This window comes from Vespa velutina, chromosome 2, assembly GCF_912470025.1.
Source record: "Vespa velutina chromosome 2, iVesVel2.1, whole genome shotgun sequence".
Taxonomy (NCBI): domain Eukaryota; kingdom Metazoa; phylum Arthropoda; class Insecta; order Hymenoptera; family Vespidae; genus Vespa; species Vespa velutina.
The window spans coordinates 6,771,579-6,790,714 of NC_062189.1; the positions used below are offsets into that span (position 1 = coordinate 6,771,579).

The window sequence follows — 19,136 nt, forward strand, 5'->3', positions numbered from 1 at the left end:
TTTCATTTAAACGAATTTAATTATTAACGAAGATCAGTCAGTGATTAATTAGTATCTAAAATAATATAATTATTATTTATAAATTATTTCAATAAAGCGAATCAAATATAATATTAAATACCCTATAATATTAGATACTTATTATTACTTAGATAATACCTATATAATATTGCCAATCGTCGAATTAAAAATTAATCCTTTAATAAACTCGATTAATTTGAGGATTATCGATATTGCGTTAAAAAAAAAATTCTATTTCGAATAACTAAATTTTTTAGTTAAAAGAATGTTTCCCTTTTTGATACGCCTTATATACTTTATACGCTTGTAAATAATTTAAAACTTGGTTAAAGTACGTTAGGTTTACCGTAGAGAAAACGTGTAGAGCGTTCTGAGTTGTCGCCCGTGTATATCGAAAATACGTCAAACTGCAAAGCTGCTTTGAACGTATAACAGCTGTTGCGACCAAAGGTGCGTCGTCGATACCCCCTAAACAAAGTTAGGGAATAATTAAACTATCGAAAGGTTAAGTCGAATATTCTCTTCGAAGATAAACGGTTATGTTGACCGTGTTATAGAGATTAAGAAGATGAAAACTTAGAAGCTTGAAAATGTTGGTCGAAGAATTTCGAAACGCTTTTATTTTCTTCGTTGTTTATTCTTCTTCATCGTTCGTTCGTTTTTCTTCTTCTTCTTCTTCTTCTTTTTCGTCTTTTTCTTCTTTTCCTTCTTCTTCTTTAGTATTTTATTTATTTTTTTTTTCTTTCCCTCTTTCTCGAAGCAGAGTAAACTTTCACCTTTTTGCCATGTTAAAAAGCATTGAAACCGAAGTACATTTTCATTTGAACGAACCAACAAGGAAATGCTCTCTTCTCTTTTAATTCATTAAACCACTGGACCTCGAGATTGGGTAGAGTTCAAAGTAAATCCATCAAGTTAGAAAGCAAAGAAGACGACCTTTCGACGGAACAACGTCAAACCCGGTGACATCTCTTGGAGTTACTGAAACGGAATTCGTTGGTACCAAGGTAAGTAGGAATTCAATTGTCTAAAATGAGATAGGAAGGAACTACGATAAAACGAAAGGAAGATGATTAGAAAGGATATTAGATATAGGAAATCGAAGTAATACGTAAAGAGAAATGGTAAGAAAAAATAAAAGAAATAAAAGGGAAGAAAGAAAGAAAGAAAGAAAGAAAGAAAAAAAGAAAGAAAGAAATAAAGAAATAAGAAAAAGTAAAAGAGGATATATCGAGTCTCGTCGATTCCAGGTCATGTCATCGTCTTTCTCGTCGCCTTTGTCAGTGGTAGCGTTGGTCTACGAATCGAAGAAGAGCACCGGCCGTTGGTGGTTTCGAGGGTGTTGGGTAGAGTGTATGGAAAGAGGGTGAAAGAGAGAGTGAGAGAGAGGGAATCAGAGAGGGTAGTGAGAGGGAAAGAAGAGGTGGAAGAGGAAGTAACGTTGCAACGACACGAACACCAGGTGGCGCGTATGCTAGCAAGAAAATCGATACTTATCGCCTCGGAGCGTACGCTCGAGCGTCTTCCAGTACGCGACTCGTGTGCACGAGGTAAACACGGCACCCTATGCCAATTAGAATGGAATGATACGTAAAGAGTGAGAGAGAATTTCGTCACTTCCTGTCTGCTCGATCGTAGAGCTAGCCAAGACATGGTACGTCCTCGGAACAAAAATCGACTCGCCGATTTCTCATGATCACAGTTCCGATTCCTTTCGATATCTCGAGAGCAGTCGTTTGACGCGTCGTGAAGGGGTGGCTGGGAGAAGGGGACGAAAGGGGAGGTGGGTTGAAGAATGAAAGAGATAGAGATAGAGAAAGAGAGGGGGGAGAGAGAGGATTAGGGAAATAGGGGGAAGGAGAATTATTTTTAACGAACTTTAAATGAAAAAAATAAAGAAAGAAAACAAAACGAGATCGCATAGGACGACTATGACGTTGACTCGAATCACTAAGGAAAACTTTATCGCATGTGACAGCTCAGATTTTTCTTTGTTCGTTTAAATTACATTCCCCCTTCAAGTCGAGCGTTTGAAATGATCGCTTTCGAGTGATTTTCATGTTTTCCCTCCGTTTTTAATCGACTCTTTTTTCTTTTTGTTTTTTTTTCTTCTTCTTCTTCTTCTTCTTCTTCTTTCTGTCATATGTGCAGTACGGTTTCGTGAATTACGCTCTCGAGCTCCTCGTTGTGAAGAACTTTGGCAGCAAAACATGGGATGAGATAAAGTAGGTAAAATCTACAAAAGAAAAAAAAAAAAAAGAAAAAAAAGAAAAAAATTAAAAAAATAAAAGAAAAAGAAAGAGCTGAAATATCGTTGCTTTCGGTACTTAATGGAAATTTTCATTTCTGCATGAGACACTCGCGAAGTTTATAATATTTTATTTCTATCGCTTGTTTTCATGTATCACGATTATTCTATCTTTACTGTTTTAGATATATATCTAGCTCATCCGATTCTCTTTTTTCTTCGTTTTCACAACACGTCCAGGATAGATCGAGTATTCCTTTTTGTCCCGACCACGTGCTTTCCAACTAACAATATCGTTTATCGCTAAGATCGATGCACCTCGTTTTCTTTTGTAATTCCGTAAAAGCCACGAAGACGATCTTTCTTTCAGTTTGTCTTTTCTCGCTTCGCACGAATGGATCTGTTGATTTTTTTCTTCCACTTTCTCTTAACGGACTATGTATATAGAACTTGTAGAAATCATTACTGTCTAACCGAGCTCAGTGCTGAAATCGATTCTCTCAGAGCAATTTATATTTAAAATGAAATAAAGGAAACTTTGTGTAAAAATCACTTTATAAATGAAGTTTCTATTGTAATTGTATATATATATATATATATATATATATATATATATATATATATATATTTTCTTTTTTCTTATTAAAGGAATTTCAAAAATTTTGAGTTCATTCGATGTACTCATAACATTTAAACGATGTATTCAGTATCGTCAGCAAATGAAAATAAAAGTAATATAAATAGAATTTTCTTTTTTTTCTCCATCATTTTTATTTTCTGGAAACGAAAAGCGTAGGCCATTTCGATAGGCAAATGATGCTGTAAATTTGAACTGTTGTATCGCATAAATATTCTCGGTCACTTGCACATACTCGACGCTTTTCTTGCTGAGCCCAGCAAACATACGTGTTCGTGTTTATCACCTCGGTAGTGTTCTAACTGAAATTACCTTTTATATTATATAGATCTATCGAAATCCGCTGAATTGCTGTTTTTCTTGTCCATTTGATAACAGAATAATGAATGAACATTTCTATCATAAAGCATTTGGTTCATTGCACGATATTGAATATCGTAGTAGGATTTAAAAACGATATTTTTTCGATATGATATCTTTTCGAATACAAAGATATCGACTTGAGAAGAAAAATTTATGTTTCTCGTAGCTCCCTTTACTTCGAGCAGGTACTTATTTTGCTTTGTTACGATCCTTTGTATAGTATGTCTTGTCTCAATTCTTGAATGTGAACTATCTTAGTTTGTATTTTTTTACGTTACAATCAATACCATATTGCTTTTGTTAACTTCAATAATACTTTTCTTAAAGCATGTTTCCTCTGTTAATAATCCGGATGGATCTTCATTAAATTCATCGAAATTAAAAAAAAAGTTTCTCGTAAAAGGAGAAACATCATTTAATAAGGATGAATTTAATTTTGAGAAACTTTAGTACAAAGAAGTACAATGTTGCGACATTGTAATTTAAGTTAATACGTATAAATATAAAATTCTATTCATTTTATCAAGCATAAAGCGTTTTCAAGAACGAATAAATGACATCGTGAAAGTTCGAATTACAGTCGAACAAAAGATTGCATTACACGAAACCTTTCAACTCTGAGCACATTGCCTAAAAGCTAGCTCGTTTAACTCGTTTTTCTTCAAACGAAAGACGCAACCATTATTCTTAGAATCTCGCGTCGATACTTTTACTTTTATTTTTACTTTTTTCTTCGTTTCTACGGAAAATCCAATCGTTTACTCGATCACGTTATCCACCTACGATAGTAAAATACGAGATATTACGTGTTCCGTTTTAAACGCTTTGGCAAAACTATTCAATTTCTTTAAAGGGTTGATTAAAAACAGTTAAACAGTAAAGAAAAATTGAATTAGAAAAAATGAAATTGTAAATTTACGAGAGAATGTCAACCTTCTACTATAGATCATTTCCTAATTATATTTATTATACTCATACGATACGTTTCAAATTATTTTAACGAATTAATTTATTCGAATGAATCTTCGATCCTGCCTATTATGTATTCTTCCCTAAGTATATTTATAAAGTACTTGAAAATATCAAAGTATCTTCCAGCAGGTTAAAATGTTATTGTAAATTGTTTTAAATTTTATAGAAAAAAAAACATTGTTTTAAAATCGTTCAAAGTAAAATAATATTTTCCCATTTTAAATAAATAATAATTGTTGTAACTTTTATAATTATAAGAATGCCTATGATGAATCTCATAGTGAAACGATCTTATTAAAAAAAGAAAAATAACAAACAATAAATAACATGTTTCCTAAATTATAAAAATAATATTAATTGGCAACATTCTGAGAATCATATTAGCATGTACTTGTTTAGATAACTGTCCAAGTTGTTGAAATATCTTGCTATAATAATAATAATCGAGCATGTATATTTCCCATATGTGCTTTACATTGAGAATTAATTAATGGTCTAATCGGAACTAGACAATTGAAAGATTAAATCTAATTAGTAATTTCATTAACAAAAGTTAGCTTGAATATAATTATTACTATTATATCAATTGATATTTTCGAGAAGTGTTCTATTTTGGAGAAAATCCTAATAAGACTCGATTTAGATTTAATTGAAAGGAATTGTTACGTAGGGCGACAACAAATTTTACGTACCCTGTGTTTCGCCATTGTACTTAAAATAGAAGTTACCCTGAAACTGAAATGCTACGACGGCACTTAGAGGCTCATATAAGAGGGTCACTTTACTCAGCCTAAATGAGGTTTCCACCGCTGCTCTCTCGGGAATGGCATCGTGTTTGCAAATTGCACGTCATTATTTCGAAGTTCTCCTTTCGTTCGAATATTCAAATTTTATAATATTTCCATCAAACACTTTCACTAAAAAATTCATGATAAATTTAAAAGTAAACAATTTATTTTACAATTTTCAGTTTTTTCGATTGACACTCTAGGAAAATTTAAAACTGTATAGATTTGTTTTAAATTATGTAAAGCTTTCGAGGAAAGCTCCAAGATTAAATTAACATCGGGGATATAGCAATATTGAACAATTAAATCGAAAGAATTTAAATAATCTAGATAAGACAGTTGTTAAAATATTTGTCTTTGTTACAATCTATAAAATGAGTAGTCCAAAAAGAAGATGAAACATTAAGGTGATATAAATGATGATATATATATATATATATATATATATATATATATATATATATTAATTCATTAATTTATTATTGATTTAATTTATTAATTCAATAAAAGCGAAGTTTCATTAGACGAATTTAATATTCCTAGCTCTCTGTATCGTGCTTTCTCTATTATTTGCTAGACGATCCATGAAACGCTCGTTATTGCCCCTTATAATTTGTATCTTTCATAGTTAATTTAAACACAAATATCATTTCTAAATACCTTCTTGTTTGCACGTTTTACAAGCTATCTCTTATATCTTATTGCTCTATCGCTTATTGCGTTTATATGTCATTGTTAATCTTTCTGTTTAATTGCTCTCATAGGTATGCTTACATGAGCAAAGTAATTGACGCAATTTTATTGCTTTAGGAAAGATGCTGCTGTTAATATGGACGGACAATTTCTAGTACGACAAATTTACGATGATGAAATTACATATAATCTTATAGCAGCGGCTGTTAATCGATTGAGTATGTATATTATACTTTCTAAATATAATTATGTAGTTAATCGATATATTTGTTCCAATTTAATAAATATAATATCAATTTTTTTTTGTTCCTAATTCAAAATGCAATATATGTTAATTATGTGATTTTATTGTTTTTCTTTTTTTTTTCTTTTTTATTAAAATACTATATATATATATATATATATATATATATATATATATATATATATATATACGTCTTATTATAGAGTTATTAAAATTTATTAATCAAACAAAATAAATGCGGAGATTAAATAAGCATAGGTAATATTATATATTATTTGTAGACAATGATACTTAATGTTCGACGGATTATGAATGTTAAACCAACGTACAACTTGCTTACATTCAAGTAAATATATAGCAATTAAACGATATTAATAATAACAATGCGATTGTGTAAATAATTTAACCAAATATATGATTTATCATAGCATACAAATCCACAAAACAGGGATGCATATGGGAGTTTTGTTTTATTTGTTCTAGATTTAAATCAGTTCTATATTTATTAAGCTCATTTCATTTTCTAGACATTCCTGCGAACGATATATTGGAATTGTTCGGACGAATGTTCTTTGACTTCTGTCAGGATTCTGGATACGACAAAATCCTTCAAGTTCTTGGGGCAACACCTAGAGATTTTTTGCAGGTAAATCGTATGACAAGGATTTATTATTTTTTAAATCAATATTAATTTATAATACAATCTAATTGATAAAATATGATTAATCTCTCTTTTATTACGGAAACATAAATTTTTTTCTTTATCTTTTTTTTTTTTTATGTACTACATACGTATTATTCCAAACTAGTCTGACAAACTAGTTTCATTAACATAATTCTCATGTTTATGATACATACACAATGTCGATGATATATCATAATTCATTTTGATACTTCTCGTATAACCAGTTTTCCGTTAGGACAGGTCATGGCTCCTGCGAGTATATTAGAGAAATATATCGTTCAAAGGGAAAGGTATAGAAAAAGATTTTTTTGAATAATCCTTTTGGGTCGAGTCAAGCAAGCAATTTTTATTAAAGTGAAAGAAAGAAAGAGAAAGAGATGGTATAGGATAAGAAAACAGGTGAAGCCCATTAAGAAGCTTCTGCTCACTCGGCTTTTTCATTTCCAGCTTTTATCGTACGCAGTCTCACGTTCCGGCACTATGTTCTTGTCATAATGTTCGAAGAATTTTATTTTCTCTCATCCTTTACATCGTTTTGAAAACGTCGTGCTCGATCATTTGCCCGATCCGTTCTAGTCGTACCAATGAAACGACTTTTGACATTTTTCTAAGTTTCAAACGATACGGTATTGTATCATTTCTTTGAATCTTTTTCATTTTTACATTTATGATAAACAGCACAATTGTAATTAATATTAAATATCTTCAGTATATACGATTTCGAATTATGAATAATACAATATCAAATATTGAATATTAATTTAAATTAAATGCATTATCATAAATGCAAAAACACATATTTTAAAGGTAAGTTTTTTTGCTATTTTAGAATCTAGATGCTCTTCACGATCATTTGGGTACATTGTATCCTGGAATGAGGGCACCATCTTTTCGATGTACAGAAAGACCAGAGGATGGTGCTTTGGTATTGCATTATTATTCGGACCGACCGGGTTTGGAATATATCGTTATTGGAATTGTTAAGGTATACTTATAAATAAGAGATCTAAAAATATTATGGAATTTCATGTAACGTTAAACGAGAAAATTTTTATCATATAATACATTTTACCAATAGAATATCGTACATATATATAATGCTATACAACGTTTCATCATAATATCTAATAAAATATTCTGAATTTCATAGTAAATGCAGAATCACTCTTTTTTTTTTTTGTTAAAAATCGAAGGAATATATTTTATAGATATTGAAGCTTTGAACATTCACCAAAACCATCGTTAAAAATATTACAGAAAATATCTATACATAATGTAACAAGTTTTGTGACAGTATGAGAGCGTAAATATAGAAGTTTTTTTTATGGCACAGACCGTGGCGAAAAAGCTTCACGGGACAGACGTGGACATGGAGATCCTGAAGACGAAAAACGAATGTGATCATGTTCAATTTTTGATAACCAATACATCGGGACCCGGTGTCGTTTCAAATTCTATGATCGTCGAACATGAAATGTTGTCTGCTGGTGAGTATGATAAATTTCTTTCGAACGTACTAATACATATAGAATACAAAATTCTTATTAAATTATAAAATCAATTCATCGGTGGAATTAATGGGACTCTCTGGGTCACGACTATTAATGAGAAAATATGACGTTATGAAATTCGTTCAAATCATTAGCTCGTTTTTATTAAATCGATTCTTTATCATGAATTTTTATTTTCTCGTCATTCAATGAAACGTCAAAAATATTATGAAAGTCTATTTGATATTTTTTATGTGTAACATGAAACTAAATTATAAATATTTTTTATTTTTCTCGTGTATATGCATACATATGTATTATTATATGTACTGATAGGTAGCTATATTTTTGCCGACATATTTTTTGTACTTTGAATGTAGAATATATACAAATTTTTCATTGGTTGTCATAGAACCAAAGGTGAGCCCGACTACGTTTTGCAGAGTGTTTCCTTTCCATATTATGTTCGACCGGGATCTCACAATAGTGCAAACAGGCTACACCATCACTCGTATTTTACCACAGGTCTGCAGTGATAATTGCAAATTAACCGACATACTTTTCGCCGTAAGTAAAAAATTTATAATTTCATCAAATAAGTTTTGCATTTTCGATTTTTCTTTAACTATTTTTCATTCACATAATTTTCTACGTCATCGTTTATTCCATTATAAAAGTTTATATCAAAATTATGCTTCAATTTTAAGGATGTATTGCGTCCATATATCGTTTATTTGAAATATTACCTGCTGATATTAATTTATAATTAATTTGCTTTCACTCGCTAAATTTCCCTAGCTAATTTTCGAAACTCGATCTTAATTGTTACCAAGCAACGAGCTAACATAATTGCGTCGTGTATTCCTCGTTGCCAAACCTCCCGTTCCTATAATTCATACATATTCATGCGCACGCTATCATACATCTTTCGAATCCAGTTTATTGCCAGCGACATGACACACGCGTTGTGTCCAGTCCGGCTACGTTATTACGTTTTCGTATTAGCATCAGTTCGTGACTATATCGCGTATATAAAAAATAAAATAGAAATACTTGACACTTAATGTCATCCTTTAATCTTATCTCGATGTTTTACAAGAGTATGGAGAAAATAAAATGTTTCTCATGCGTCTTTGATTATATTCGTCAATTACGAATTTTCTTAAGATTAGAGTAAAAATGTCAAAAATGCTTGACTTATAAATTTTCTAAACATATACATATACATATATATATATATATATATATATATATATATATATATATATATATATATATATATATATAGGTACACATATATAGCTATGTCCAATGTTATATTCACAATAAGTCTATACAGGACATTTCGACTCCATACGAAAAGAGATTTGATGGTCGATTATATTCCAGCGAACTGCATTATGAATTCTGGCACATTCCTTCCGCACCCGATAAATAAATTCTCGCAAAACAAGGCTGCATAATGTCGTCGACATTCCTAGGTCAGGCCGCATTTGGAATTAACATTTGAAAACATACTGTCACACATAAACACTGTCTACGTGTTGAGGACTAAAAAAGGAGCGATGCGTGTTGCATCCTCGGAAGAATACGCGTATCTACGTTTGAAGGTTAGTAAAACGATCGTCTAAAATTTGTAGAAATCAATATCATCTCGACATTCGTTAAACTTTGATAGTAGAAAAAAAATATGATGTAAATTTATAATTGAAGATCACTCGACAAATCGATTTAATCGTTTTCTATAAAGTCATTCTCGTTATCTATTATACAAAGATATTGAGATTTTTTTCTTTTGTTTCTTTTTTGTCTTCTCAAAGGATATTGTTAAAGTCATTTGAAACATAGAATACATTTGCATTCGTACAAAGAAGTTTGATCGTTGAATGAGTTATTAGCCATTTGAGAAATTTACATTTCTCGCTTCGTTCGTGACGAAATATTATCATTTTTTGTTGAAGGGTCAAATGTTGTACATACCTGAGAGTGATCTGACGATTTTCCTTTCTTATCCCAGTGTCATGAATCTCGACGATCTTACGAGGTAATAGATTGTAAAAAATATAAAAATAGTGGACGTATAAGTAGGTTATAAATTTTAGATGATTATATCAAAGAATAACAATTGCATGAATCTCTTCGATTTTTCTGTCAATTTACTATTCATTTAAAATATTTTAACAGTCTATCTCTATGAAGGAAAAAGCGTGATTTAGCAAGTAGTTCGGCTGCCACCTTAAGGCGCATCCAACTTTTATCGTACTCAAGAAGCAAGAACTTTCTACTTTCTTAAGGACATTACCTGTACTCATTCTTCTTTCTCACTTTGATCGCAACCGGTTACGCATACGTATACACATATGGGCGCGCGCGCGCGTGCACACACACACACACACACACACGCACACACACACACGCACACACACACACACATACAATATATGTAACTTTCGTACTTTTTAAAGAACTTCTTTTCTTTATGTAAATTAAAGTAAGAAGAAAGAATAAGAAAGAAAGAAAGAATAACAAACATGGAATCGTATATTTCTTTATTTAATGAATTTATTATATGGAAAAATATGAAGTGAGCATCATTGAACATATTTTTACATTCGTAAGAGTATTCATTTGTAAATAAAAAACAAAAAAATGTCTAAAAAAAAAAAGATTAAAGAGAAAGTTATCGAAGAAAAATATGTCAAGACTAGAAGAGCATACTAATTCTTGTTTGGTGTGTCGTAGACGTGGTTTATTCCTGAGCGATGTGCCACTACACGATGCAACGAGGGACCTCGTCTTGATGTCGGAGCAGTTTGAAGCGGATTATAAGTTGACAAGAAACTTGGAATTACTCACCGATAAGCTACAGCAAACGTATCGTGAACTCGACGGTGAGAAGCAAAAGACCGACAGGTAAGGATTTCTGTTGGCCCAAAACTTTCTGATAAAGGGACCCCCATCGGGCTTGTCCTCTATTTAGCTTCCATAAGAATCTCTTGGAATCGACTTTTATCACGTCGTAAAATTTTCTTTTTAAAGAAATTACTCTCTTCTTCTCTCTCTCTTTCTCTCTCTCTCTCTCTCTCTCTCTCTCTCTCTCTCTCTCTCTCTACGTTCTACTTTATTTCTTTGTTCTTTCCTTATCTCGAAGGAAATATCGTTCAATTTAATTGCATTGCAATATCACGTTCTGGAATCGGTCATATCGATGAAAATGAAAATTACTTTGACAATAAACCGACTATAGTTGACAAAATAAGTTTCTTCATTTTTTGTGTTTAAAATCTCGGATATAAAAGTAAATGCAGATGAAAGATGACAGAAAATTTTCATTAATTTCTCCGTTGAAATTTTTTCGATAATATACGAAATATCTCTCTCTCTTTCTCTTTCTTTTTCTTAATCCATAGGTTACTATACTCTGTATTGCCGATTTCCGTGGCGAACGAACTTAGACATTCGAGGCCAGTACCTGCGAAGAAATACGATTGCGTGACACTTCTCTTTTCGGGAATCGTTGGGTTTGGTGCTTATTGTGCAGCTCATACAGATTCTGGTGGTGCTATGAAGATTGTTAACATGCTCAATCAATTGTATACTGCTTTCGACGTCCTCACGGATCCAAAGAAGAATCCCAATGTTTACAAGGTTGAAAAATTTCGTTTAGTCATCAATGAGCAATGAATTCTAGTAATAGCAATTGATTTTCTTCTTCCAGAATTACAGGACTTTAATTTATAATCGAAAATTAAATTTGACAGAAACTTTAAACTCCATTTGTCATTCTTCGGATTGCTATGTGAAATACTTTGAAATTGTAGATGTGTTACGGACAATTAGATGAATGTGTAATTTAATTAGAAACTAACTTTTCTTATTTAGGTGGAAACTGTAGGCGACAAATATATGGCGGTGAGCGGATTACCGGAGCCATGTCGTTGTCATGCACGATGTATAGCACGACTTGCGCTCGATATGATGGATCTTGCCGCGGACGAGGTACAAATCGATGGAGACCCTGTGGTTTGTATTTTCTTATTTTTTTTTTTTTTTTGCTCTTTTATATATAAAAGATAGAGTTAACAGAAGGAAAACGTATATTTCTAATTTCCTTCAAAAATATAATGTAATTACTATATTTTGAAACATCGTAATACTTTACGATGTTTCAAAAATGTATTGAAAACAAATCATTCGATTGTCATTGTAGAACAATTATAAATAGATATTATTTGTTATAAAATATTTTACAGAAAATCACCATCGGTATACACAGTGGCGAAGTTGTAACTGGAGTAATCGGACATCGTATGCCACGATATTGTCTATTTGGAAATACCGTAAATCTTACTAGTCGAACAGAAACCACCGGAGAACCTGGTAAAATAAATGTTTCGGAGGATGCTTACAGGTAAAAATATTTTTACTTTTTACAAAACATATAATTCACATAATTTCATCGTTTATTAACATATCTCATTTCACATGATCGTTCATTTACGAATTTTAAACACCGTTATTTGTTATATAAAAGGATTACATTTATTGTCTTTTCCATAGAAATTTATTACAAATATTAGTACAATACAATGATCGAATAATAATGAGAACAGTAGTCAGATTTATTAATCGAACAATGCTTTGTTGCGATCGTAATTATCCATCTCGAAAGAGTTACACTCAACGAAAAAAACAATGATAGACTAGCGTATCTAATGTCGCAGGCTAAACGATTAGAAATCAATTGTTTGGATTAATCGTCGATTCAGCGAAATTCATTGGAGAACTTGTCGAGAATATATTGAGCAAGATAAAAAAAAAATTCTCAATCGTCAATCCTGCGATTATCGATTTCGTTCGACGAAAGAAAGATCTCCAAAAAACATTCGTTCGAGAGATTTTTCTGTTTTGGTATATCACTATTTGCAAAATCAAGTTGATCCTTTTAAAATGCGTTTGCTTTTTGATGAAAACTTTGTATTTTATAAAGTAGCATAAATTTCGAATTTGATTTAAAGTTCACTTCGTTGGAAATCGCGTATTATCTGCAATCTATGCAAGAGTAAAGTAAAAGGCTTCGACTTCCATCGAAAGTTATACGATCGACTTTTAAAATCGTCACAGATAGATACATATACATACGTACATATAAAAAAGATATGCGAACTATAGCAAACTCGAAGGTAAACGCGGGAGAACGAAACGAACGATTAAATCGCGCTGTGCATTTCGCACCGAGGTAAGAGGCAATTATTTCTTTTTTCTCCTTTTTTTTCGTCCACTTTCTTTTTTTTCCTTCTCGTTTTTTTTCCCCTTCAACTCTCTTTCATCGATACTCGCCTTTGCGTTTACCGTAATTTTCCCAGCTAGTATTACTATACGTAAGTACTTACATATGTATATTTACGTACGAATTTTCCAGAGGAAGGAATACACATGTGTAAGGTCAGAATATTACGTGCAATTATTGATCGACTCATACTATCGGGAAGCCCTTTCCCTCACGTCTAATAGCGCTGGGAGTTCTCCATGATTTACGAGATCGTCGCTTATGCCGATATTACGGATAGTTTTCTCGTAATTTACACGTTAACCATGTGGTTGACGTAAGTTTCTTTAACATACATCTGTCTCCTTCTATCGTCGAGCTATAAACGCGAAAAGTTTTTCCAATACATAACGGAAAGTAGATTACGAACTGTTCCTAATTAGTATAATACTATTTTGAAAAATATATCGAAGTATGTTGGAGTTAAAATTTTGCAAAAAAAAAAAAAAAAAGAAAAAGAACTAACGTGTTTAGACGTCTTTAAACTAACGTGTTTTGCAAAAAAAAAAAAAGAAAACGTGTATAGATTGATAGTTATGTGCGATTATAGATATCACTTTTTTCTCTTTAATTCATTTAAGTCAAACGCATTCATTTAATTTCTAATCGCGATTATATACCCGAAGAGATTTTTCAAATTTCTTAAACGTAAAACACAATTTCAGATACATTTAAAGTAAAAATAAATAGAATCCTGTTATTTGAGAAAATGTCTGAATATTACATTAGTTACAACGCTTTAATCCAGAAAATAGTCTAAAGTATTAAAACGATCGTCAGGTTAGAAAGATTTAGATCCCCTTATAATTTTACCGTAATGATTATCGAACCGCGTGGAGCATCGATACTTCTCATAGAAAATACGTCTTCATCGGTCTTAATGAACACCAATCAAGCGATAAGGAGAATTTCTCCTACCTTTGGAAACAATTATCCATCTCCTTTTTCGTGCCAAATAAGCTTTTACCGTAATCGATGTTACCATCGAACCTTTTCTTTTTTCTTTTCATTAATTATATGTAATAAATATTAAATCTATTTTAATCAATCGCACATTATGTCCAGATAATTTCTCAGAGTTTGCGGTATCTGAAGTCTTTGAATGCCATGGGGAAGAGCCCAATTTCGAAACAATATCTCTCTTATACTACAACGACAGAGATGTATTAATTCTGGTGGACATAATCCACTTCTTTCCGGTGGCACCAAATTTCGTTCGACCAAATTAGGATAATGTTCATACATAGAGACACTAAGGACTCCGCTATGAGCAGCTATATGATTCGGTGTTTTTACACTTGCCATAGGTATAGTTCTTAAAAGTAATTTCAAACATACAAGTAGATCTTTCGGATAGATTATTTTTTCGTCAGATGATTGAATATCGTACTCGTTCAATTTAGCCAATAAGATTTCTATAGGCGACGGTGCTAGGTTGTCCGATTCTATCGAAGCTCCGTATCTTAGCATTATCATAAGTATATCAGGTGCACCATGCTGAATCGCAACTCTTAGTGGAACAACTTGACCATAAGATTCCATTGGAACGTCGATGAAACGAGATTTTATAGTTGAAGACGCACAACGATATTCCAATTTACCTTCAATCGCATGATCCATAAAATATACCAATGCTTTAATATTCTCCTCCCGATCTTCGAAATCGCTTTTCCAACCAGATAGAAAATGCGTCACCCTAGTACCAAATATAGCTCCCACGAAAATTCTTTCGAATGTCTTCTCACAATAGAATATGTCGTTCAACAAACGAATAACTATCTCGTTATTTCGTAACTTCCAATCGAAGCAGAGCTTTGCTGCCACATAAAGAACGTTATGGAATTTTCCTAATAAACATACTTGGCCATTTTCCATCATTGTAATGTTGTGATAACGTAATGCCGATAGGACTATTCTCTCGCAGACGTCTTGTTTGTCCAGTTTCTCCGCTGAATATAGAAAATTAGTAAAAGATATGAGTTATCGAGAGAGTAAATAAATTTTATGTTTTATTTTAATTATATTGATATAATGTTGATAACGCTGATAATGTATAGGTACAAAAGACAAAAAATGCAAATGATCGATGATCGCATTTCGATAACTTTGGTACGTATTAAAAATTTCATAGAAAAGTAAACAGATTTGATAAAATCTTTACGAAATATTAAATCTAAACGTGTCTTTTATCGATTATCGAACTTTCTTCCCTGAACGATCTTAGCTCTCCGCTCTATTACTCATTGACTCGGTAAAAGCAAACGTAGCAAATGTCTCTCCAATAAACAACCAGTATCTCCGTCGTCGTTTCCAATTCTCTCAATTACTTTTCAAGCGTACTCACGTTGAAGAATTTTGAAATATATCGAAGAGGTTATATTACCTTCCGCACAACTGTTTATGACGTCTGAAAAATATCCGACGAGTTCTCGCCGCTTGTATCGCGACGCTAAACAACTGCGTTCCAATTCGGAAAACAATTTGTCGAAGTAACAGTCGATAAGCACTTCCATCCTTCGAAGATGATAAAGATATTCTCGATAAACGTGTTCACGATAAATAATAATAATAATAATAATAATAATAATAATAATAATAATAATAATAATAATAATAAAGTAAGAACAAAGAAGGATATCAAACAAATTTTAAATGTCCGATACTATGAGTCGACATTCTCACGATTGTCGACCTCCAAATGATCGACTTTACGTTAACCGAACGAAACTTACAAGAGGGAGCTAATTCGTTTAGACCTTACGTAAAGTATTCTAAGGGCTTCCTCGGTAAATACTGTCCTACGCATGAGAACATTTTTTGCTAATGTTGTCTATTCTATGAATCATGAAATGATTGATCTTTTTTATAAAAAAAAAAATAAAATCATAGATTGTAAACTGATTAGAGTTCGTGGAATTTAATTTGATAACTTTTACTGATGTAAATTGTTTTTATTTCTTCCTTTCAGGTACTTGTGCATGCCAGAGAATCAAGATCCACAATTTCTGTTGGAATATAGGGGTCCGGTTACTATGAAAGGAAAATCAGAACCGATGAACGTATGGTTCTTGTCTAGAGAAGTGGAGTTAAATTCATAAAACGATCACAAAGAAGAATATTTCTGTCCATCATAATCGTCGAGACTATCGTTATAGCAATAAAACAGGAGATCCCGATAGACCATTAGCTTCTACATAAAATATTATAAAGTGAAATAAAATCGTTAATTGCAGGAAGAGCTCCGTAAGATCTCACTGTTTATGAACATCGATTAATCTCGTCGTTCGTTTTTCACAATATGTATATGTTGATATCTGTCGCATTTTGCCTCATAAGAAAAGTTTACAGTTCTTTGACATTTAGATGTCTTACCGTCGAGTATTTAAAAAATTTTCTTTATTAGTTAATTATATATTCTATATTATATATATATATATATATATATATATATATATATATATATATATGTATATATACGTATATGTATACATATGTGTATGTATTCTGAGTGATAAGAAATATAATCATCAGAGATTTAAACATTCATTGATAATAATATTTGACATATGAATAAGTCGATCGCTAATGAAGATCAATTAAAGGAAATTTCTTTTAAATAAGGTCATAATAATTTCTTAAAATTTCATACGATCGAAAAGGTCGACGAAGTTCGATCATATTGACTTGGATAGATTCGAAGAAATCTTAAAATAAAAAATAAACAGCTATGACCAGAAACCCACAGGAATGTAAACGGTTAAAAGATATAACGGAACCTGTTTCGATCTTCTACATGACCCATGCACGTCACAAGGTCAATCGAATAGGTACCGTAAAAGTGTTAATTGTTCGTCTGTCATAATTCTTCTTTTATTAATACGACGTATCTTCTTCACTTTGTCTTAGAAAATAGTTGAAACGTACTGTCGGATCGTTAAAGTCTAGAAAACGATGTTAGGATGTTCTTTTTTATTTTAGAAAATTATGCGTTTCTATAAGCTATGCTTTATTGGCAATATTCGTCATGTTCATTATAGTGATTCGTATAATCGCATTACTACCATAGCCAAGTGGTATGTGGTATACAAGTTTCACGTTGTCCAAGAAAAAGTGAACACACTACTCTCGACCGGTTTACCGAGTGAGGCACGCAGAAAATAAGGCTATATAATAAAACACATACGATATCGACCTCGGGATTAGGCAGTTTATGTATATGAGCAACTTGCATCGAATACAATTGTTATGGATAAATGAATGGTTGATGTTAGATAAATTAGACGAAACAGATGGACGAATGAATAGATATTTCTTATCGTATCTCGATAGTTTGATGGATAATATTATACTTGGCAATTTTTTTTTTTTTTTTTAATGAAGATTATAAGCCTTTCAGGAGAAAGTGGGAAGAACAATGTTGATTCGTATTGTTTTCCTTTTCTTTTTTTTTTTTCTTTTTTTAAATCTAGCTTACGAGTAATGACTTAAAACGACGCTAAAACGAAATTATACCCTGAAGGAATGATATCGTTAATATATTCAACGATGCAAAAAAAATATGACGTTCAAAGTTAATTATGTTAGATATCGCTTACACGTTATTTTATTGTTTTTTTTTAAAAATGATCTCAGGTGTTTTTACGATACGTTCGACGCAAGTCGTTCTCTGAATGTTTCATTATTTTTATCTACTTTTCATGTAAATATTTGTCATCGAATGAAATCAGTCGTATTATTCTGGTAAATATTTATCTATTAATTTATTTTACAATGTTAATATATTTTATAAACAATGTTTTTCGATGATTCTTGTGCGATTTATATTTAACATTAAATTTAACAATCATATAACTAGGATTGAAAAATGATAGAACTTCATAAAATATACTTTCAATAACACAACAAATGGAATCCAATAACAATTATAAAATTTCTACTACAACTGTAGGCAGATGTGAACGTCGTCAGTGAATAGATGAAACAAAGTAACATAATCATTAAATGGTAAAAAAAAATCTAATTGATAGTTAATCGATGTATTTGATCGATATCGAACGAGTATGTATGTATGTATGTACATATGGTATAGTCGATGAAGAGACGAGTAGATCTTTCCTCGCACTTTCCATTTGTACGATGTTCGATCCATTATAGCCAGAAGCGCATTCCACAGGTCTTGGTGAAATTTCGGCAGGTGTACGAGATTCCATGGAGTGTTTGTATTCACGGACGCACCCATAAAGAGCAGAGGTTCATCGTGCAAGCAAGCAAGCAAGCAAGCAAGCAGGTAGGTAGGTGGGTAGGTGGGTAGGTAGGTAGGTAGGTAGGTAGGTAGGTTGGTTGGTTGGTTGGCAGGTAGGAGGCAAGTAGATAGGTTGGCAAACAGGTAAGAGAGTAAGGAGGGATTCTCATACGGTGAACGGTAAGCAGCAGGTATTTAAATGAGAAACCGGATGGTCAATTCGAGGTGGTTCGATAGAGGACGCCACGTCCTTCTCGTTCCGGCTATGTACCTGCTACGATCGTTTCCAAGAGCCGTTCTCAACACGACTCGACGAGCACTTCGGCCGTTATTCTTCTCTCTCCTTGCCCCACTCCGAATGACTGTTCGACGTTCCTTCGGTCCCCTCTTCTCCCCACTCCTAAAGACTTAGGAACGGCAGCAG

At 32.1% G+C, this 19,136-nt stretch overlaps 3 protein-coding genes across 9 annotated transcripts in view; 1 reads left to right on the forward strand and 2 right to left on the reverse strand.

Moving 5' to 3' along the window:
* Nucleotides 1–19,136, reverse strand: part of LOC124957676 (adenylate kinase 7-like) — a 77,021-nt gene that overhangs the window by 10,812 nt on the left and 47,073 nt on the right. The window lies entirely within an intron of this gene.
* On the forward strand, nt 790–18,321 carry LOC124957669 (guanylate cyclase soluble subunit beta-1). 7 transcript variants are annotated; one of them, XM_047514810.1, is made up of 16 exons: nt 790–1,028; nt 1,272–1,675; nt 2,173–2,246; nt 5,840–5,940; nt 6,494–6,612; nt 7,481–7,636; nt 7,985–8,138; nt 8,554–8,561; nt 8,667–8,708; nt 9,623–9,751; nt 10,103–10,185; nt 10,884–11,054; nt 11,552–11,789; nt 12,024–12,164; nt 12,395–12,552; nt 16,439–18,321. In XM_047514810.1, exons 2-16 carry the CDS (start codon nt 1,673–1,675, stop codon nt 16,566–16,568), a joined length of 1,707 nt encoding a protein of 568 aa, XP_047370766.1. In that variant the 5' UTR covers nt 790–1,028; nt 1,272–1,672; the 3' UTR covers nt 16,569–18,321. The 7 variants fall into 7 exon arrangements, with proteins under 7 accessions (XP_047370766.1, XP_047370762.1, XP_047370764.1 ...); XM_047514806.1 differs by having other exon boundaries at nt 795–1,028; nt 8,554–8,708; XM_047514808.1 differs by having other exon boundaries at nt 797–1,028; nt 1,272–1,571; nt 8,554–8,708.
* LOC124957673 lies at nt 12,582–16,179 on the reverse strand. The gene is made up of 2 exons (XM_047514819.1): nt 15,854–16,179; nt 12,582–15,419 (listed from the first exon to the last, which is right to left on the reverse strand). The coding sequence occupies exons 1-2, from the start codon at nt 15,981–15,983 to the stop codon at nt 14,515–14,517; spliced, it is 1,035 nt and encodes a 344-aa protein (XP_047370775.1). The 5' UTR covers nt 15,984–16,179; the 3' UTR covers nt 12,582–14,514.

Excerpts from the sequence above, each read along its gene's own strand:
- LOC124957669 (XM_047514806.1), top strand. Across the intron at positions 11,055-11,551 it reads GAGAAGCAAAAGACCGACAG|GTTACTATACTCTGTATTGC; the intron begins GTAAGGATTTCT and ends CTTAATCCATAG. Across the intron at positions 11,790-12,023 it reads AGAATCCCAATGTTTACAAG|GTGGAAACTGTAGGCGACAA; the intron begins GTTGAAAAATTT and ends TTTCTTATTTAG.
- LOC124957673 (XM_047514819.1), bottom strand. The coding sequence starts at position 15,983 with ATGGAAGTGCTTATCGACTGTTACTTCGACAAATTGTTTTCCGAATTG. Across the intron at positions 15,420-15,853 it reads CATAAACAGTTGTGCGGAAG|CGGAGAAACTGGACAAACAA; the intron begins GTAATATAACCT and ends TTCTATATTCAG.